Here is a 23,513-nt window from a genome sequence, read left to right as displayed (position 1 = left end):
ATAACCTAACGTTTTACTGTGTATACAAAGTGATTAAAAAAGGCATCCCATTATACATAGAATTGATCAGTTCCTCCAGAATTTTGTAAAACCACTGTGAGACCTGCTCCCTAGCCTGGACTAATATTAGGGCTGTATATTTTTTCACTGTACAAAAATTACTTATTTAATGGCATTTCACAGTCTAAGAATAGGCATTTCAAGATATTTCACAATTAAACATTGTATTAAAACTGGAAAAAAATGTGTTGTCACTTTCAAAAGTCTCAGGGGTTTTTATACAACAGGTGTTCCTAACTATTTAAATGCTTACCTGAAAAACAGGAAATGCTTAATTGTAGAATATTTAATATTTTATATCTGTCTTTAAAATGCATTCTGTTTTTACCATAAGTAAATTATCAAACAAAATAAAAACATAAATGTAAAAATATCAACAGACATGTACTTTTGTACTGGGAAAGAATATAACATCATAAGAAAGTTTACAAATGGGAGGAGGCCAGTCGGCCCATCGTGCTCGTTTGGTTGTTAGTAGCTTATTGATCCCAGAATCTCATCAAGCAGCTTCTTGAAGGATCCCTTGGTGTCAGCTTCAACAACATTAATGGGGAGTTGATTGCAGACCCCCACGATTCTCTGTGTAAAAAAGTGCCTCCTATTTTCTGTTCTGAATGCCCCTTTGTCTAATCTCCATTTGTGACCCCTGGTCCTTGTTTCTTTTTTCAGATCGAAAAAGTCCCTTGGGTCGACACTGTCATACCTTTTAGAATTTTGAATGATTGAATTAAGTTGCCGTGTAGACTTCTTTGTTCAAGACTGAACAGATTCTATTCTTTTAGCCTGTCTGCATATGACATGCCTTAAACCCAGAATAATTCTGGTCGCTCTTCTTTGCACTCTTTCTAGAGCAGCAATATCTTTTTTATAGCGAGGTGACCAGAACTGCACAAAATATTCAAGATGAGGTCTTACTAGTGCATTGTACAGTTTTAACATTACTTCCCTTGATTTAAATTCAACACTTTTCACAATGTATCCAAGCATCTTGTTGGCCTTTTTTATAACTTCCCCACATTGTCTAGATGAAGACATTTGAGTCAACAAAAACTCCTAGGTCTTTTTCATAGATTCCTTCTCCAATTTCAGTATCTCCTGTATGATATTTATAATGCACATTTTTATTTCCTGCGTGCAGTACCTTACACTTTTCTCTATTAAATGTCATTTGCCATGTGTCTGCCCAGTTCTGAATCTTGTCTAGATCATTTTGAATGACCTTTGCTGCTACAACAGTGTTTGCCACTCGTCTGCAAATTTAACAAGTTTGCTTACTATACCAGAATCTAAATCATTAACGTAGATTAGGAATAGCAGAGGACCTAATACTGATCCCTGGGGTACTCCACTGGTTACCACACTCCATTCTGAGATTTCTCCTCTAATCAGTACTTTCTGTTTTCTACATGTTAACCACTCCCTAATCCATGTACATGTGTTTCCTTGAATCCCAACTGCGTTCAGTTTGAGAATTAATCTTTTGTGCGGGACTTTGTCAAAAGCTTTCTGGAAATCTAAATAAACCATGTCATATGCTTTGCAATTATCCATTACTGATGTTGCATCCTCCAAAAAATCAAGCGTTAGTTAAACATGATCTCCCTTTCCTAAAACCATGCTGACTGTCTCCCAGGACCCTGTTACCATATAGGTAATTTTCCATTTTGGATCTTATTATAGTTTCCATAAGTTTGCATATAAAAGAAGTCAGGCTTACTGGTCTGTAGTTACCTGGTTCAGTTTTGTTTCCCTTTTTGTGGATCGGTATTACGTTTGCAATTTTCCAGTCTGTCTGTACCACCCCTGTGTCAAGAGACTGCTGCATGATCTTGGTTAGCGGTTTGTAAATTACTTCTTTCATTTCTTTGAGTACTATTGGGAGGATCTCATCTGGTCCAGGGGATTTGTTTATTTTAAGAGCTCCTAGTCCCTTTAAGACTTCTGCTTCGGTTATGCTAAAGTTATTTAAAACTGGATAGGAACTGGATGACATGTGGGGCATGTTGTCAGTATCTTCCTTTGTAAAAACTTGTGGAAAGTAATCATTTAATATATTTGCTATTTATTTTTTTCTTCATCTATGATTTTGCCATTTGTATCTCATAGACATTTAACCTCGTCTTTGAAAGTTCTCTTGCTGTTGTAATATTGGAAAAACATTTTGGAATTGGTTTTAGCTCCCTTAGCAATGTTCATTTCTATTTCTCTCTTGGCCTTTCTAACTTCCTTTTTGACTTGCATTTGCAGTTCTGTGTACTCTTTCTGTGTACTTTCTTTTTGGTCCTTTTTTAATGCTCTGTAAAGTGCCTTTTTTCGCTGAATATTTTTTTTAATTGATCTATTAAACCATTTTGGCAATTTAGTTTTACATTTAGATTTGTCTACTTTAGGGATGTAATGAGGGATGGAAAGAGCGTTCTTTAGCAGAAATATTTCAGATCTTTGATGCAGCTAGTGTATTTTTCGTTGACTACATTTTAAATGAATTGTGCAGCGCTATGTAGTGTATTCAATCATTTACCGGAAGCAAACTAAACCAGTTGCCAGGTTCCAGTTAAACAGGTTGTGTATCAGTAAGGTAAACACTTGCTGTATTTATTTGGACGTGATAAATATGTATATTTACACTATTCTTTCAGAAAAGGGAATTTTCACAGGGAACTAAATATTAAAACGGCAATGGGTACGTTTCACAGAAATCGTGGAATCCATGATAACTGTTAAAAAAATACAGCCTTACTGATGATGTATCAATCTGAGGCTTAGTCTTTAAAGTTGATTGGCTTGGGATTTTAACTTTCACCCTACTATGAACACATCTAAAATTCAACCTGGTAAATAATTGGACTTTATAGTACCTTTTATGAATAGCATGACCATCTAGAGTTATATGAATGGTAGCCTTAATTTCTTATAATTTATGGCATTCACTACTTTCCTATGAAAGGAAGTGTACAGTGTACACTTGAGTAGTTGAGTAACCATGTTCAACCAAGTTTAAACCTAACAGCAAGAATGACTGGGAGGGCTTTCTTAAAGAGAACATGTGCTCTGTGAACACTTGTATTAAGAACTGTTTCTATAAGGCTTCTGCTTTATAACATCAGCAAACTGCATAAGAGGGCAGATGACCATCACACATGAGCATTTTGACAAAACCATTATAAAGCCGAGATAGCCAAATTGTTGAAGGTCCTTAGTTAAATAAAATATTACCATCAATACAGTATGTTTAGAAATAGAGATAATTTGTAATGCGAACATTTAATACAATGAAAAAATGGCACGTGGCTTGTCTAAAAAGTATTTTATCGAAAATGATTCTGACAGTTTAGACCAGTGTTTGAGGTGCAAATGAAACTTTTTTTTTTCAAAGTCTCTCTAGCTGCACTTCTCATTAGTAAATAGGATGGGTATTTTACTTTAGACTTAAAGAGCAACTTGGTACAGGTTTAATATACCAAAGTTACTGTATCTTTACTAATGTATTCCTTGTTGTTGTTTACAATCACTTTGTATGTCATTTTCTGTTTCAGTCATCACATCCTGGAGACTTTTTAAAACTTTTTAATAACCCATGTGGCTTCAAAATGGCTTCTCCCTGTTATCTTGTACACAAGATTGTAACTATCAACTTGTCCATCTGAATGAAATACATATGTATTACATTCACTGGGACTAGGTTGTTGCAAAGGGACAGGTTAACGGTTATGCTCTGGTGTATCAATTCTAGAATTATTATTGGAGAGCCACTTTTGAGGACACTAGGGTGCTTTTACCTTAAGTTTTAAAATGTTACCAAGAGTGAATTCATAAAAAATTATCAACAGAAAAAAATGGTTTAACATTGCCTTTGTTGCCTTGATTACCTCAGAGTCAGAGCTGTCGAGTTCTGCTAAAGTAGGTGCCTTCAGTAGCCTCTTCCTCTGCACCGCCGTGTGGGCTGTGCCCACACTGTTAAGCTGGCTCTGAGCTGCAACCGCACCATTGGCCAATGCAGTGGCACCAGCTCTATGGTGTGCCTCTGAGGTGGACACATCTTAAAAAAGAACATGAAAACAATATTTAAAAACAAAGAGAAATGCGGCAGCCTCAGAGAGAAAAGTAGCGGGTTCCAAAAAATCCAGCATTACACGTCCAACATGTTGCTATAAATGTTTAAATAACTTACCTGTCACTTTTCTTTCCATTGTTCATTCTGACAACTTTTTACACTTATTACTTTAAAGTCTGTTTTAAAGCTCTTTTCAAAATGTCCGCTCTAGTGCACAGGGTTTTGAGATCTGTCCTCTAAATCACTGCAGGAAGAGCAAATAAAAAAGAAAGAAACATGTTCTCTGGCTTTTCTGTTCCATTCCACATCAAGGATTGTTATTCCTGTGTTACCTGTTTGACAATGTGGGCAATGATCCTTACACTATCAGGAGACATGTAACGCTATATTTTTTGGAACCCTGCTACTTCTTCCTTAATATGGCACTTTAAAATGTGAAAAAATGTACTTACACACTAGCTAAAATCTTTTAAAGGCAATACAAATGAATCCAGTGAGCACAAGCAGGTTAGCTGATCTTTAACTCACTTTAGTGAGATTACAGTTCAGAGATAGCTCCAAGACTTTAAATGTCAAGCATTTTGTTCCCAGCTCCAACTTCCAGCACATGCTCAGCAAGAGTATGCATGAGATTCCCTGTACAGCACACGTTCATTTTAAAGAATCTTGTGATTTTTATATTAATGAATGAAGTCTGAATGCACTAAGTGGTTACTCATTCTTACAGAGCATGACTTATTATTAAAATGTAAGACGACAAAGCATGTGAAAAAAACAGAATCCTATTATTTTAACCAGACTTACATGAAATGGCTCAGTCTGTTTAATAAATAAGATTGTCCAGCTCAATAGATACACCAGCCAATACAGTCACTGAAATCTGAAGATCTGAGTGGTTGAGGGATGGGGTCGTGTGGGCAGAAGGGGTTAGGGGGGCTTGTGGAGGGAAACCAGACTTTAGTTAATATGTCTGTGTTCTGTTCAGTGGTGTGAACGTGTGCATGAATACAAAAATACAGTTTAGGGTAAATTTATCTGAAACTAACCAAATAAAGGAAGAACAGCAAGTAAATCCTCACTGTTTCAACAGATCAGATCAATAAATAAAATACTTCAAATAGAATGCATATTCTATTGAGGTGTTATTCTTGAGATAATACACACACACAGTGCCTTGCAAGAGTATTCAGGCCCCTGACCAATTCTCTCATATTACTGAATTACAAATGGTACACTGAAATTTTGTTCTGTTCGATATTTTTTTTTTAAACACTTAAACTCAAAATCAATTATTGTAAGGTGACATTGGTTTTAAGTTGGGAAAAATTTTTAAGAGAAATAAAAAACTGAAATATCTTGCTTGCACAAGTATTCAACCCCCACACATTAATATTTGGTAGAGACATCTTTCGCTGCAATAACAGCTTTAAGTCTTTTGGGGTAAGTATGTACCAGCTTTGCACACAGTGTCAGAGTGATTTCGGCCCATTCTTGGCAGATTTGCTCCAGGTTGTTCAGGTTGGTTGGATGACGCTTGTGGACCGCAATTTTCAAATAGTGCCACAGATTCTCAATGGGATTGAGATCAGGACTTTGACTGGGCCACTGTAGGACATTCACCTTTTTGTTCTTGAGCCACTCCAATGTTGCTTTGGCGTTGTGCTTGGGATCATTGTCTTGCTGAAAGGTGAATTTCCTCCCAAGCTTCAGTTTTTTAGCGGACTGAAGCAGATTCTCTTGCAGTATTTTCCTGTATTTTGCTCCATCCATTCTTCCTTCGTAACATGATGCCCAGTCCCTGCTGATGAGAAGCATCCCCACAGCATAATGCTGCCACCACCATACTTCACTGTATGGATGGTGTGTCTTGAGGTATGGCCAGTGTTAGGTTTGCACCACACATAGCGCTTTGAGTTTTGGCCAAAAAGCTCTATCTTGGTCTCATCTGACCACAAAACCTTTTAAGAACATAAGAAAGTTTACAAACGAGAGGAGGCCATTCGGCCCATCTTGCTCGTTTGGTTGTTAGTAGCTTATTGATCCCAGAATCTCATCAAGCAGCTTCTTGAAGGATCCCAGGGTGTCAGCTTCAACAACATTACTGGGGAGTTGATTCCAGACCCTCGCGATTCTCTGTGTAAAAAAGTGGCTCCTATTTTCTGTTCTGAATGCCCCTTTGTCTAATCTCCATTTGTGACCCCTGGTCCTTGTTTCTTTTTTCAGGCTGAAAAAGTCCCTTGGGTCGACATTGTCAATACCTTTTTGAATTATGAATGCTTGAATTAGGTCGCCACGTAGTCTTCTTTGTTCAAGACTGAACAGATTCAATTCTTTTAGCCTGTCTGCATATGACATGCCTTTTAAGCCCAGAATTATTCTGGTCGCTCTTCTTTGCACTCTTTCTAGAGCAGCAATATCTTTTTTATAGCGAGGTGACCAGAACTGAACACAATAGTCAAGATGAGGTCTTACTAGTGCATTGTACAGTTTTAACATTACTTCCCTTGATTTAAATTCAACACTTTTCACAATGTATCCGAGCATCTTGTTAGCCTTTTTTATAGCTTCCCCACATTGTCTAGATGAAGACATTTCTCAGTCAACAAAAACGCCTAGGTCTTTTTCATAGATTCCTTCTCCAATTTCAGTATCTCCCATATGATATTTATAATGTACATTTTTATTTCCTGCGAGCAGTACCTTACACTTTTCTCTATTAAATGTAATTTGCCATGTGTCTGCCCAGTTCTGAATCTTGTCTAGATCATTTTGAATGGCCTTTGCTGCTGCACAGTGTTTGCCACTCCTCCTATTTTTGTGTCGTCTGCAAATTTAACAAGTTTGCTTACTATACCAGAATCTAAATCATTAATGTAGATTAGGAATAGCAGAGGACCTAATACTGATCCCTGTGGTACACCGCTGGTTATCACACGCCATTCTGAGGTTTTTCCTCTAATCAGTACTTTCTGTTTTCTACAGAAAGTACTGATTCTACACTCCCTAATCCATGTACATGTGTTTCCTTGAATCCCAACTGCGTTCAGTTTGAGAATTAATCTTTTGTGCGGGACTTTGTCAAAAGCTTTCTGGAAATCTAAATAAACCATGTCATATGCTTTGCAATTATCCATTATCAATGTTGCATCCTCAAAAAAATCAAGCAAGTTAGTTAGATACGAACTCCCTTTCCTAAAACCATGTTGACTGTCTCCCAGGACCCTGTTACCATATAGGTAATTTTCCATTTTGCATCTTATTATAGATTCCATAAGTTTGCATATAATAGAAGTCAGGCTTACTGGTCTATAGTTACCTGGTTCAGTTTTGTTTCCCTTTTTGTGGATCGGTATTACGTTTGCAATTTTCCAGTCTGTCGGTACCACCCCTGTGTCAAGAGACTGCTGCATGATCTTGGTTAGCGGTTTGTAAATTACTTCTTTCATTTCTTTGAGTACTACTGGGAGGATCTCATCCGGCCCAGGGAATTTGTTTATTTTAAGAGCTCCTAGTCCCTTTAGCACTTCTGCCTCAGTTATGCTAAAGTTATTTAAAACTGGATAGGAACTGGATCTACGATTTTGCCATTTGTATCTCTTAAACATTTAACCTCCTCTTTAAATGTTCTCTTGCTGTTGTAATATTGGAAAAACATTTTAGAATTGGTTTTAGCCCCCTTAGCAGTGTTCATTTTTATTTCTCTCTTGGCCTTTCTAACTTCCTTTTTGACTTGTGTTTGCAGTTCCGTGTACTCTTTCTGTGTACTTTCTTTTGGGTCCCTTTTTACTCTGTGAAGTGCCTTTTTTCACTGAATATTTCTTTTTAATTGATCTATTAAACCATTTCGGCAGTTTAGTTTTACATTTAGATTTGTCTACTTTAGGGATGTAATTGTTTTGCGTCTCTAGTACTACATTTTTGAAGAACAACCATCCTTTTTCTGTGGATGTTTTCACTATTTTACTCCAATCTACTTCTGTTAGTGTCTGTTTCATACCTTCATAGTTTGCTTTTCTAAAATCGCAAACCTTATTTAGTCATTACTTTTGGGGTTTTAAAAAGCATTTCAAATGAGACCATGTTGTGGTCTGAGTTTGCTAGTGGTTCTCTGACCTCCCCTCTAGTCGCTGCCTTGACAAATTGTGTTAGGAAGCAGTCATTTGTCATTTCCACCATTTCAATTTCATCCATCATGCTCCCCACCGGGTTTTCCCATTTTATTTGGGGGGAGTTGAAATCCCCCATTAGAATGGCTTCTCCTTTGCTACACGCATTTCTAATGTCATTGTATAACAGATTATTTTGATCACCTTCTGAATCTGGCGGTCTATAGCATGCTCCTATTATTATGCCCTTTGAATTTTTGTCCGTTATTCTGACCCATATTGATTTGGCTTTATTTTCTTTGTCCAGGTTTAACACCTGGGCTTCAAGACTGTTTCTTATGTATAGTGCTACCCCTCCTCCTCTTCTGTCCTGCCTGTCTTTCCTATACAGTGTATACCCACAAATATTATATTCGTCCCCATCACTCTCAGACAACCAAGTTTCAGTAACACCTATCACGTCATAGTTACTTGTTAGTGCAGTAGCTTCAAGTTCTAGAATTTTGTTTCTGATACTTCTAGCATTTAGATAAATACATTTAATGGTTGTCTTACCTGAGTTGTTGTCCTTGTTTTGATGCGGTCTCCCTTCTGTTTTTTTTGTTGATTTCTCCCCCCTTCCTTTCTAGTTTAAATGCTTCTGAACCTGCTCGAGGATCTTTTCTTCAAGTAGATTGGTTTCCTTTTTATTTAAGTGCAGTCCGTCCCGTCTATACAGACAGTCCTCGTTGTAGAATGTGGTCCAATGATCAAGATAGGTGAAGCCTTCCCGTGTGCACCACGTCTTCAGTCATGCTTTTAGATTAATTATTTCCAGCTGTCCATATGGTCCTTTGCAAGGTGCCGGTAGTACACCAGAAAATAACAGAGTTTTGTTTTTCTCTTTTAATTTCCTTCCTAGCTCTCTTTTTTTGTTTTGCAGGGGTTTTGGTCTGTCTCTTCCAATGTTGTTTGTACCGATGTGGACGACTACTACCGGATCGTCCCCTGTTCGTTCTACAAGCCACGTTCTCAGTGATGTGCTTGACAGAGGCTCCCGGAAGGCAGCACACTGTTGTAGTAAGGGGGTCCAAACTGCGAATTGAACTTGCTGTGTTTCTCAATATGGAGACCCCAACAATCATGACCTCCCTTCTTTTTGCTGTCTGGTCACCACTGTCAATAGGGTCCTGGATGTTGTTCCTTTTGTTCTCTTGTTGTTGGTTCTGCTCATCAAAATTCTGAAGTGACTCAAATTTGTTGGTTGTTTTGATTTCTGGTGGTTGTGTTTGACGAAGTTTCTTTTTTTCCCTGCTTCTGCCTACCTGAACCTACCTCCTGTTGCTGTCTAACTTCTTCCAGTTCCATTCCTAGCATACTTACTAGTTTATGCAAGTCCTTGATTGCGCAGCACTTTATGCACACTTGGTTTAGCTCCGCTGGGTTTTGTCAGATTTCCCACATCAAGCAGGTGTCACAAATTACTGGCTTGAAGACCATGTTGATGGGGTTTTTTGAAGTTTATTTTCTTCTGCAGCTGTCAACCTGCTTTCAAACTGCATCTAAACTGCTCTGCACTTTTCCATGCCTGTACTTCTCCCACGCTGTCGCTTCCACTCACCGTCGCATGAAAGACTGTCTCGTTATTAGCTGTGCTGTTCTGCTGTGCTGTTGGCTCCTCCCCTCGCCTGTGTCCCAGAACGGCACTGAATTTGAATAGACTGCTCCGAGTTTCAGTTTGTTATCAGAAAAACACATGTGGCTGTTTGACTTTGAGCTGCAGTGTTTGCCCAATGTCCTGTGTTTTCTGATTAAAGCAATTAAAGATGTAATTTCTCCTTACTGCTTCTAAACTGCTCTGCACTTTTCCACGCCTGTACTTCTCCCACGCTGTCGCTGGGAAGACTGTCTCGTTATTAGCTGCGTTGTTCTGCTGTGCTGTTGGCTCCTCCCCTCGCCCGTGTCTCAGAACAGCCCATAATGTGTAGTTTAATTTTAATTGCTACCTCAGCCTCTTCATATATTATGTGGGTACACATTTTGATGACAGACATTAATATTAAAAGGTAGACCTCTGGACCAGGTGGGGTCTGTGATGTTGGCATGATGCATAAAGACATTTAAATGTTAAGGAAAATTAATATAAACAAGGGCCAGTGCTCCAGATAAGCTGCTTGTTTTACACAAATAACACAAAAATATGAATATGACGTATGATATTTCAATTTTATGTATAACAAATACGCATAGCAATTTTGCTGCACAGCTTGAGTTTGCATGTTTGTCTGCACATTTAGGCAGTCTCCATGACTGGCTGCTAAGGAGCTGCATCACGGTTTAGACCAGTCTCCTGGGCCAGTAAGGGACCACTAGGAGCACCTTGGCCCATTGCCTGATTTTCTCCACACACAGCAGGAGCAAGGCGAGCGGTGGGAAGGCATACAACAGTTGCCTTGGCCACAGGTGTGAGGGCAGTGGGTTGATTCCTGTTAGGCAAGAGATTATTCTCTGCTCTCCCGCACCTGTCCCAAATGAGGCTACCACCTTGGGGTTCACCTCCACTCTGAAGCTCTGGGACCCTCCTTGAGAGGAGGTTAGCCGCCCAGTTTTTTTTCACCCTGGGCAGATGTACTGCCCGCAGTGAGAGTAGGTTCTTCTGTGCCCGGAGCAAGCTTACGCGCCACGAGATGGAGGCTGTGCAACCTGAGGCCACCTTTGTGATTGATGTAAGCCACCACAGTTGCACTGTCTGCCTGGACAAACACGTGCCTCCCTTGAACCTTCTGCAACAAATGCTGCAAGACTAGTTAAACTGCCTCCAGTTCCAAAACATTTCTGTGGAGTGCCACTCTACTCAGCACCCCAGCCCAGGCTGGACGCGTCCATGGTGAAGGCCTCCCTTCTGGTAATACTGCCCAACACTATGCCGAGGTGCTGATGGGCATGCTGTTTGCACCAAAAAAAAGTGCCTTTACACCATGCTAAAACACCATCAATAGGCAGCTGAGGTTCAATGCGGGCTGAAAAGCCCTGCTGTTGAACCAGGCTGGCAGAGGGGCAATGCACAGGAGACCCATGAGCACTCTGTTAAGCTGAACAGCTCTAAGCAGGAGGCTATTCTCTGCACTCTGCCGTCCGACAGAGTGGACAGCATAACCCGAAGTCCAAGCACACTCCTAGAAGGAGGCTGACTGAGGAGTGAGATGGCTTTTCGCATGATTCACCGTACTACCCAACTGGTGGGTGGCCAATGACCAGTAACGTGTAAGTGTCTGCCTGAGCTGGACACTGGGCACAAAGAGCCAGTCATCCAAATAACAGGCGTGCTCCAATGTCTCAAAAAGCTAGAGGCGCCAACCGGCCTGACATTTAGGACCGGTTCTTAAGAGCACCATTTTTTATGCGGATATGGAAATAGGCATCTTTGAGGTCCACCGTGGGGAACCAGTCGCCTGGCCTGAATGACTGCAACATTTTGAACCTCCTTCGGCATAAGAATATAAGAACATCGCAGCTGGGTCACTCTTATGCTTTCTGGCAAACTCCAGATGCGCTTTCAGATGGTACTTTTTGAGTAAAGGCTTCTTTCTTGCCACCCTCCCATACAGGCCAGTGTTATGCAGCGCTCTTGATATGATTGACTGGTGCACCACTACTCCACTCCCAGCCACTGAACTCTGTAGCTCCTTCAAAGTGATTGTTGGCCTCTCTCTGGCTTCTCTCCCAAGTCTCTTTATTGTTTGAGCGCTGAGTTTTGATGGACGGCCTTTTCTTGGCAGTGCCTGGGTGGTGTGATGCAGCTTATTATTGATCCAAATGTGCTCACTGGGATATCCAAACACTTGGATATTATTTTGTACCCTTTCCCTAATCTATGCATTTGTATAACTTTCTCTCTAACTCCTGTAGAATGCTCTTTGGTCTTCATTTTCCTTCAGATTCACAGCCTTACCAATGATCCTTCAACAGTAGAGTAAAATGTCACAGCAACTTTAATGTTTCACAGGTGGAGGCCAATGGTAAGGTAACTCTGTCCTCGTTAGGGCAATTTCTTTCATCGGTGCAAACTGGGGGCTTCCACAGCACAGGGGTTAAATATTTATGCAAGCAAGATATTTCAGTTTTTTATTTTTCTTAAAAATATTTCCCAACATAAAACCAATGTCACTTTACAATAATTGATTCCAAGTTTCAGTGTTTAAAAATAAAATATCAAACAGAACAAAATTTCAATGTACCATTTGTAATTTGGTAATATGAGAGAATTGGTCAGGGATCTGAATACTTTTGCAGGCACTGTATATGTTATCCTATGCTATATGGTGATACTTCAAGCTTGAAAGGTGCAACACAATACCAGTAACCATTATTTTGCCTGTTAGCAAGTTCCACCAAATTGTTGGTAGAAACCTTTGCTGATATCTTTTATAATTTGTCTGTAATTTAAAGTGTATTTTTGTTGTGAGTAATGTAAGAAACACAAAAATGTACAGAAATACTATTTTACTATACTAAACAAGAAATGTATCTTAAATTTGGAAAGAGACATTCCATCCTCAGCAAGACCAAACTCAACATATTTCCAAGTGTAAAGTTATCTCTTGGAAGACTATCCACAATCTGTAGAATAAGTGGTTTCTAGGCTGGGGCAAAACAGAAGGGTTACTGCCAGGACAGGATGTGTGTACCGTCAGCAAAGTTAGTCTCTCTGAGGAAAAGAAAAGCCATATTTGTTTTGTCTTTTTAACCTGCAGTAAGTAACTCTAAATGATTGCTATTTTTTGAGTGAAACCTAAGCTGCTTGTTGGAATATGATTAATATGAAACGTTTAAAGATGTTGGTGTTATTCCTGAAACTCTTCTATATAAGTAGCAACACACAGTACACTACACTAATAAAATAAACTGACAGTGCAGAAAAGGTATTTTCAAGCACAAATTTTTAAAAAAATACTTCTCTGCTAACTTAACACTTTCATTTCATAGTTTCTGCCAAGCTGAAAGATTGAGATTCCATCTTATAATGCCTCCTTTTTCACTTTCTACATACTAATACACCCGCCATATATAGGATTTAAAAGGTTAGCAAGCCAGTTTCCAAACATAGTCCACACACACAGTACAGCATGCAGAGCACGCACACACACACAGTACAGCATTCAGAGCACACACATACAGTACAGCATAAGAACGTAAGAAAGTTTACAAACGAGAGGAAGCCATTCGGCCCATCTTGCTCGTTTGGTTGTTAGTAGCTTATTGATCCCAGAATCTCATCAAGCAGCTTCTTGAAGGATCCCAGGGTGTCAGCTTCAACAACATTACTGGGGAGTTGATTACAGACCCTCACAATTCTCTGTGTAAAAAAGTGTCTCCTATTTTCTGTTCTGAATGCCCCTTTGTCTAATCTCCATTTGTGACCCCTGGTCCTTGTTTCTTTTTTCAGGCTGAAAAAGTCCCTTGGGTTGACACTGTCAATACCTTTTAGAATTTTGAATGCTTGAATTAGGTCGCCACGCAGTCTTCTTTGTTCAAGACTGAATAGAATCAATTGTTTTAGCCTGTCGGCATATGACATGCCTTTAAAGCCCAGAATAATTCTGGTCGCTCTTCTTTGCACTCTTTCTAGAGCAGCAATATCTTTTTTTATAGCGAGGTGACCAGAACTGCACACAATATTCAAGATGAGGTCTTACTAGTGCATTGTACAGTTTTAACATTACTTCCCTTGATTTAAATTCAACACTTTTCACAATGTATCCGAGCATCTTGCTAGCCTTTTTTATAGCTTCCCCACATTGTCTAGATGAAGACATTTCTGAGTCAACAAGAACTAGGTCTTTGTCATAGATTCCTTCTCCAATTTCAGTATCTCCCATATGATATTTATAATGTACATTTTTATTTCCTGCGTGCAGTACCTTACACTTTTCTCTATTAAATGTCATTTATCATGTGTCTGCCCAGTTCTTAATCTTGTCTAGATCATTTTGAATGGCCTTTGCTGCTACAACAGTGTTTGCCATTCCTCCTACTTTTGTGTCGTCTGCAAATTTAACAAGTTTGCTTACTATACCAGAATCTAAATCATTAATGTAGATTAGGAATAGCAGAGGACTTAATACTGATCCCTGTGGTACACCACTGGTTATCACACTCTATTCTGAGGTTTTTCCTCTAATCAGTACTTTGTTTTCTACATGTTAACCACTCACTAATCCATGTACATGTGTTTCCTTGAATTCCAACTGCATTCAGTTTGAGAATTAATCTTTTGTGCGGGACTTTGTCAAAAGCTTTCTGGAAATCTAAATAAACCATGTCATATGCTTTGCAATTATCCATTATCGATGTTGCATCCTCAAAAAAATCAAGCAAGTTAGTTAGGCACGATCTCCCTTTCCTAAAACCATGTTGACTGTCTCCCAGGACACTTTTACCATATAGGTAATTTTCCATTTTGGATCTTATTATAGTTTCCATAAGTTTGCATATAATAGAAGTCAGGCTTAGTGGTCTGTAGTTACCTGATTCAGTTTTGTTTCCCTTTTTGTGGATCAGTATTACGTTTGCAAGAGACTGCTGCATGATCTTGGTTAGCGGTTTGTAAATTATTTCTTTCATTTCTTTGAGTACTACTGGGAGGATCTCATCCGGCCCAGGGGATTTGTTTATTTTAAGAGCTCCTAGTCCCTTTAACACTTCTGCCTCAGTTATGCTAAAGTTATTTAAAACTGGATAGGAACTGGATGACATGTGGGGCATGCTGTCAGTCTCTTCCTTTGTAAAAACTTGTGAAAAGTAATCATTTAATATATTTGCTATTTTTTTTCTTCATCTACGATTTTGCCATTTGTATCTCTTAAACATTTAATCTCCTCTTTGAATGTTCTCTTGCTGTTGTAATATTAGAAAAACAATTGGTTTTAGCTCCCTTAGCAATGTTCATTTCTATTTCTCTCGGAATTTCTAACTTCCTTTTTGACTTGCGTTTGCAGTTCCTTCTACTCTTTCTGCATACTTTCTTTTTTGTCTTTTTTTAATGCTCTGTAAAGTGCCTTTTTTCGCTGAATATTTTTTTTTTAATTGATCTATTAAACCATTTTGGCAATTTCGTTTTACATTTAGATGTGTCTACTTTAGGGATGTAATTGTTTTGCGCCTCTAGTACTACATTTTTGAAGAACAACCATCCTTCTTCTGTGGGTGTTTTCTCTATTTTACTCCAGTCTACTTCTGTTAGTCTCTGTTTCATACCTTCATAGTTTGCTTTTCTAAAATCGTAAACCTTATTTAGTCATTACTTTTGGGGTTTTAAAAAACACTTCAAAACGAGACCATGTTGTGGTCTGAGTTTGCCAGTGGTTCTTGACCTCGTTGTAGAATGTGGTCCAATGATCAAGATAGGTGAAGCTTTCCCGTGTGCACCACATCTTCAGCCATGCGTTTTGATTAATTATTTCCAGCTGTCCATATGTTCCTTTGCAAGGTGCCGGTAGTACACCAGAAAATACCACAGTTTTGGTTTTCTCTTTTAAATTTCCTTCCTAGCTCTCAGAATTTGTTTTGCAGGGATTTTGGTCTGTCTCTTCCAATGTTGTTTGTACCGATGTGGACGACTACTACCGGGTCGTCTCCTGTTCGTTCTACGAGCCTGTCCACTTTTTCAGTGATGTGCTTGACTGAGGCTCCCGGAAGGCAGCACACTGTTGTAGTAAGGGGGTCCAAACTGGAACTGAACTTGCTGTGTTTCTCAATATGGAGTCCCCAACAATCATGACCTCCCTTCTTTTTGCTGTCTGGTCACCACTGTCAATAGGGTCCTGGATGTTGTTCCTTTCATTCTCTTGTTGGTTCTGCTCATCAATATTCTGAAGTGACTCAAATTTGTTGGTTGGTTTGATTTCTGGTGGTTGTGTTTGACGAAGTTTCTTTTTGTCCCTGCTTCTGCCTACCTGAACCCAGCTGTTCTGATCTTCTATCTCCCAGGTGGCTTTCAGTCTGTTAGGGGTGATGCAGACTTCCATGAATTGTGGGTGTGCCAGTTCCTCAAGATCCTGTTGCTGTCTCACTTCTTCCAGCTCCATTTCTAGCATAGTTACTAGTTTATGCAAATCCTGGATCGCGCGGCACTTTACGCACACTTGGTTTAGCTCCGCTGGATTTTCTCGGATTTCCCACATCAAGCAGGTGTCACAGATTACTGGCTTGAAGACCATGTTGAGGTTTTTTTTTTTTTTTAGTTTAGTTTCTTCTGCAGCTTTTCCACACCTGTACTTCTCCCACTCGCTGGCGCTAGGAAGACTGCCTTGTTTAACTGCGTTGTTCTGCTGTGCTGTTGGCTCCTCCCCTCGCCAGTGTCTCAGAACAGTGCTGAATTTGAATCAGCTGCTCCGAGTTTCAGCTTGTTTGTTATCAGAAAAACACACGCGGCTGTTTGACTTTGAGCTGCTGCTGTGTTTCCCCAATGCCCTGTGTTTTCTGATTAAAGCAATTTCTCCTTACTGCTTCTAAACTGCTCTGTACTTTTCCATGCCTGTACTTCTCCCACTCGCTGTCGCTTCCATAGCATACACATACAGTACAGCATGCAGAGCACACACACACATTACGACATGCAAAGCACACACACACACGGCAAAAACAGGCACAGGATGCAACCATTGGAGGTGGTTGTGATGAGTTTTGGACTGTATTAGAAAGGGCACACATACAGTAAACATTTTTTATTTTTTATTTTACTGAGCTCTGACAAAATCCCTTACTTGACCTGCAAGCCACCTGTCACAAACATATGCATGAAATGAACAAAGCATGTATTTTGGATTGATTTCACCACAATAGTCAGCCAGTATATGTCAAGAATTTGAGAAATCTTTACCTGACAAGTCAAAACTGCAAGACATGCTTAGTGGTCGTATTACTGTAAGAAAAACAAAAATTGGACTGTTAGAAAAGCAAACATTTAAGAACATAAGAAAGTTTACAAACAAGAGGAGGCCATTTGACCCATCTTGCTCATTTGGTTGTTAGTAGCTTATTGATCCCAGAATCTCATCAAGCAGCTTCTTGAAGGATCCCAGGGTGTCAGCTTCAACAACATTACTGGGGAGTTGATTCCAGACCCCCACGATTCTCTGTGTAAAAAAGTGCCTCCTATTTTCTGTTCTGAATGCCCCTTTGTCTAATCTCCATTTGTGACCTACTGGTCCTTGTTTCTTTTTTCAGGTCGAAAAAGTCCCTTGGGTCGACACTGTCAATACCTTTTAGAATTTTGAATGCTTGAATTAGGTCGCCACGTAGGTCTTCTTTGTTCAAGACTGAACAGATTCAATTCTTTTAGCCTGTCTGCATATGACATGCCTTTTAAGCCCGGAATAATTCTGGTCGCTCTTCTTTGCACTCTTTCTAGAGCAGCAATATCTTTTTTTATAGCGAGGTGACCAGAACTGCACATAATATTCAAGATGAGGTCTTACTAGTGCATTGTACAGTTTTAACATTACTTCCCTTGATTTCAATTCAACACTTTTCACAATGTATCCGAGCATCTTGTTAGCCTTTTTTATAGCTTCCCCACATTGTCTAGATAAAGACATTTCTGAGTCAACAAAAACTCCTAGGTCTTTTCATAGATTCCTTCTCCAATTTCAGTATCTCCCATATGATATTTATAATGTACATTTTTATTTCCTGCGTGCAGTACCTTACACTTTTCTCTATTAAATGTCATTTGCCACGTGTCTGCCCAGTTCTGAATCTTGTCTAGATCATTTTGAATGACCTTTGCTGCTGCAACAGTGTTTGCCACTCCTCCTATTTTTGTGTCGCCTGCGAATTTAGTAAGTTTGCTTACTATACCAGAATCTAAATCATTAATGTAGATTAGGAATAGCAGAGGACCTAATACTGATCCCTGTGGTACTCCTCTGATTACCACACTCTATTCTGAGGTTTTTCCTCTAATCAGTACTTTCTGTTTTCTACATGTTAACCACTCCCTAATCCATGTACATGTGCTTCCTTGAATCCCTACTGTGTTCAGTTTGAGAATTAATCTTTTGTGCGGGACTTTGTCAAAAGCTTTCTGGAAATCTAAATAAACCATGTCATATGCTTTGCAATTATCCATTATCGATGTTGCATCCTCAAAAAAATCAAGCAAGTTAGTTAGACACAATCTCCTTTTCCTAAAACCATGTTGACTGTCTCCCAGGACACTGTTACCATATGGTTATTTTTCCATTTTGGATCTTATTATAGTTTCCATAAGTTTGCATATAATAGAAGTCAGGCTTACTGGTCTGTAGTTACCTGGTTCAGTTTTGTTTCCCTTTTTGTGGCTCTGTATTACGTTTTCAATTTCCCAGTCTGTCGGTACAACCCCTGTGTCAAGAGCCTGTTTTATGATCTTGGTTAGCGGTTTGTAAATTACTTTTTTCATTTCTTTGAGTACTATTGGGAGGATCTCATCCGGCCCAGGGGATTTGTTTATTTTAAGAGCTCCTAGTCCCTTTAACACTTCTGCCTCAGTTATGCTAAAGTTATTTAAAACTGGATAGGAACTGGACGACATGTGGGGCATGTTGTCCATATCCTCCTTTGTAAAATTTAATATATTTGCTATTTTTTTTTCTTCATCTATGATTTTGCCATTTGTATCTCTTAAGACATTTAATCTCCTCTTTAAATGTTCTCTTGCTGTTGTAATATTGGAAAAACATTTTGGAACTGGTTTTAGCCCCCTTAGCAATGTTCATTTATTTTTCTTTCTTGGCCTTTCTAAATTCCTTTTTGACTTGCAATTCCATGTACTCTTTCTGTGTACTTTCTTTTTGGTCCCTTTTTAACGCTCTGTAAAGTTCCTTTTTTCACTGAATATTTCTTTTTAATTGATCTATTAAACCATTTTGGCAATTTAGTTTTACATTTAGATTTGTCTACTTTACGGATGTAATTGTTTTGCGCCTCTAGGACTACATTTTTGAAGAACAGCCATCCTTTTTCTGTGGATGTTTTCACTATTTTACTCCAATCTACTTCTGTTAGTCTCTGTTTCATACCTTCATAGTTTGCTTTTCTAAAATCGCAAACCTTATTTAGTCATTACTTTTGGGGTTTTAAAAAGCATTTCAAATGAGACCATGTTGTGGTCTGAGTTTGCTAGTGGTTCTCTGACCTCCCCTCTAGTCGCTGCCTTGACAAATTGTGTTAGGAAGCAGTCATTTGTCATTTCCACCATTTCAATTTCATCCATCATGCTCCCCAAATCGGGTTTTCCCATTTTATTTGGGGGAAGTTGAAATCCCCCATTAGAATGGCTTCTCCTTTGCTACACGCATTTCTAATGTCATTGTATAACAGATTATTTTGATCACCTTCTGAATCCGGCGGTCTATAGCATGCTCCTATTATTATGCCCTTTGAATTTTTGTCCGTAATAAAAAAATATGTAAGTGCACATGGCTTCCGTTTCATGAATACCGAAAAATGGGGCAGAGTGTCAAAAAGCTGAAAATTAATTTGCAAACCATTTTTTAAAAACATAAACTAGAACTAATCCTAACTTTCCCACCACGTGTCATATTTGTTTTACAGTCAGAATCTGAGACTGTGTACCAAAGTGCTGTGTTGGTTGTCGTTCCCGCGGCAAACCTTTTACAAATCAGGTTTTCTACAACAAGCAACCAATAAGCCAAAAGGAATAAGCTAAAATCAATAAATCATAAAGAATGTAATTATGAAAAAAACGACATTTAGAGTGGATGCTTCATTATAACTGAGGAAAAAAGTAACATTTTGCCTTGTTTGGCATCAGTTTCTCAGACTTGCAAAGTTGCAGATAAACCAGCAGTTTTATTTGTTGTGAATTAAACATTTTGTTTACATCATATCCAGTCTCACAGTAAGGTTTACCGATGTATACCCAGATACGCAATCAAATTGTCTAACTTTCTGATTTGGGATCCGATGTGTTCAGGTCAAAAATGCCATTCACAGTCTTTCCAGGACTCGCTGGTATCACTAAACAAGATTGGCGCTGACTTGGGAGAGGCTACGCAAGCGACAACATTCTAAGTAGGATTATTATTTTGTATTCTGAATATTATTTTAATAGTGTTTATTATTAGGATTGGAAAATTAGAATAGTTTCCTATTTGAATTCACAGGGTTCAACCTTTTTGTGTATTCGATTACCCGAACTCTGGTCCCTTACTCTCCCAAGAATAAAAGGCAAATGCATGTGCACATGCAGACAGCATAGCAGGGTAAGCCAGGAAAGTTTAGCCGGGTTCACAAAGTGTTCAAACAATGTCCAAGACGAGATTTCTACCCTCTGTAACCTATTTCCGTAGGCACAAGTTTTTCCTTTTGTTTACTGAATTAAAATACAGAACTCAATGAGCGGCAACGTCACAGTGCGTATCTCTTCCAATTAAAGCCACAGTAGCATAATATTGTACAAACCACCAAATAATAATTTTTGCTGTAGTGTATTCAGAATAAAACAACAACTATCATATAGCAACCTAAATAGTCTACATCTGTTTAATTGTAACAAATAATATTTATAAAACAATCGAAAATACATTCCAACATTACAATAGATTAACATTACTAATTACAACTAGCCATCAAGTACTGACATCAGATGAATTTAAGTCGAGTTAATTTGTTTATTCAATAACCTGTAAATAATTCAAAATAAAGACACCTGGTTGTACGTTTAATGGTCAGTGCAAAATTTGCTGTTACTCCATCCATTCATAGAAAGTCAACAGTAGATGTTTTACATTAAAGGGGTGGAACTCCTACTTCTCCTAGCTCTCTTTGGTTACCATTCAGTTAGAAACAGTGAAAATAAAAATCATCATGAAAAAAAAATATAAATATATTGGGCCAGATAAAACTGTATCCGGGCCAGTAAAAACACTAGCTCAGTGTCCCGAGGGGCCAGTAGTTAAAACTCTAAACGCAGAGCCTTGATGTGACAGAACAGGTGATTTAACTGCACTGTGTAGAACCTTATTTTCTCCCATTGGTGCTTGAGCCCCACAGCACTCATGGAATCACCGCCTGAGCCCCTATTATCAGCGATTAAAGCCTGGTTTTCAAACAAACTGATTATCGCTCACCAATACTGTATTGGTAAGAGAAAAGTGTGTTTTTTTAAGCGATTTCAGCTTTCAATCACTTAAAATATGCTGAAGATAATGTAAACAACACCAAGCTACAGACAGGGAGTCCCACGCTTTAAACGTGTTACTGTTTATAAATAAGAACTCAACTTTATTACGAATATTGTGTTGTTATGTTTTAAGCAACATAATACAATAGTGTTCATTATGGTAATTGTTTGTTTATTAGTTTTAAAATGTTTAGTAAAACGTGACCTATTGTTTGACCTTGTTAGTACAACCCTCCTTTGCTAACAACGTCTTCAGTCAGGGTCATAACCAAGTATAAATCTCCATATTTTTGTAAAATGAGTTTACACTTATTTCTAAAGCTGGAACATTGCTACACCCTGTTAGAAAATTGACTTCCCTGCATTGTTTTAAATTATTCATTGTTTAATCATAAAATCACAATTTACAAGATTAAATACGCTACTATACTCCTCCTGGCTGCTGCCAATAGGGTCACATAACTGCGATATTGCACGCCTACTGACTCAGGGGATATGTCTGATTTTGCTAAATTAAAAGCCTGGCGTATAGCAAGTTATGGAAAGAAATTATCACTTTAGTTGTATTTATCATGGTGTATACAGTGTTTTGAGGACAAAGGACACTGAACATCAGAAAGTAGGCACTGTGAGATGAATGATCTTGCTTTTAGCCAGTTTGGGTGCAAATAGCGTATATCGTGCACCTAAGCTCTTCATATATATATATGTATGGGTAAACGGTATATTGACAAAATTCAAAGTGGGTAAATGTCGTTTACCTGCATATACCCTTGACGTACACCACTGTTTAAAACTCCAAAGAAAAGTTTAAACTACCTGGTATTGCAAGGCAGTCTCCCATCCAAACACTAACCATGCATGTGTATGATTATTATTTTTTTAGTAGACATACTTATCCAGGCCAGCTTACAGTTCTGACATACATTACCCATTTATACAGTCGTGTTTTTAACTGGACCAGCAGCAATGTATCCCATACCTGTGATTGTGCTCTAATTGCTACTCCACAGATGCTGCAGTCATTTGTGTCTCGTTGTATAACTAAATCTCGGCAGTCTGACAAGTTTTTCTAACTTGTATGATGAACTACCGTTCCTCTTAATATATATATTTTTACATAAAACCTGCACTTTTTATATAGGTATATACATGTCAAATGCTGCAGATAAACGTATCAGCCAAATTAATTAATATGACGTGTATTTGTTTAGCTTGCTATTTCTTAATTTATTTATACATTTATAATACTGCAGCGAGCACGAGAACTATTGGAGACACATACAAAGGACCTTGCGTTTAAAGCAGTTTATTATGTGACTAACAGCAAATCAGCACCATCCACACACATACCCACACAGACACAGACAGCCCTTCCCCACCCCAGAGCACTACTCTGCCTCTCAAGGTCACATCCACATATTACACAAATAACACCGGAAGGGTAATAACAGTTACATTGTAATGCATTTAACAATATTGGAACTTTACAATAACTAGTAATAAAACACAACGATAACACTATGTAACACAATTTTTGTTCCTGGCTAGAAAGTGTTATTTCCTAATTGCTTATGCCTCAAAAGTATAGAAAATGGCTATTATTCCCCACAAACTTTGCTTTTGTGACCAGGACAGTGATATTTCAAAATATCACTATTTCCAATGGGAAAACGGGCAGATGTGTGTCTTTTCGTTCACATAATCAGAAAAAAACAACATATGAATCCAAATTAACATGTACTTATACTAAAGTAATACAAAAATGACTACAAAAGATTTAGAAGTGAGTAGTTTTTTGAGATTTACGATTATACTGTAAATACAGTACAGTAAATAACCTACAATACGCTTTGTTGTATATGTAAACAAGTCTGTTTGTTATCGCTTTATTGCTTTTGAAGTCTAGATATGTGTTATCCAAATCTCTATTGTAATCTTATCAATCCCTTGGAGAACTGCTGTCTGGCTGTCTACATGAGCATGTAGTCTGCTGTCTTATAATATTACTATTATAAGAATTTTTCGATCTTGATATTTTTGCGTTTTGATTTGAGAGCAACTACAGATATATTTGCATTAGCAGCAGGAATCTGTAACGACTTCACTGAAAACAGCATTGCCT

General features: G+C 38.4%; 1 protein-coding gene across 1 annotated transcript in view; it reads right to left on the bottom strand.

Moving 5' to 3' along the window:
* The window catches only part of spire1a (spire-type actin nucleation factor 1a), a 245,118-nt gene that overhangs the window by 102,863 nt on the left and 118,742 nt on the right, over positions 1 to 23,513 (bottom strand). The window contains exon 10 of the mRNA XM_041241878.1: positions 3,930 to 4,099. Coding sequence (XP_041097812.1) covers positions 3,930 to 4,099 — 170 coding nt within the window. The remainder of the gene's footprint in view (positions 1 to 3,929; positions 4,100 to 23,513) is intronic.

The sequence above is a fragment of the Polyodon spathula genome, chromosome 3 (assembly GCF_017654505.1).
Source record: "Polyodon spathula isolate WHYD16114869_AA chromosome 3, ASM1765450v1, whole genome shotgun sequence".
NCBI lineage: Eukaryota > Metazoa > Chordata > Actinopteri > Acipenseriformes > Polyodontidae > Polyodon > Polyodon spathula.
The sequence above is the reverse complement of the archived record's forward strand: the minus strand, read 5'-3'. Positions and strand labels throughout refer to the sequence as shown.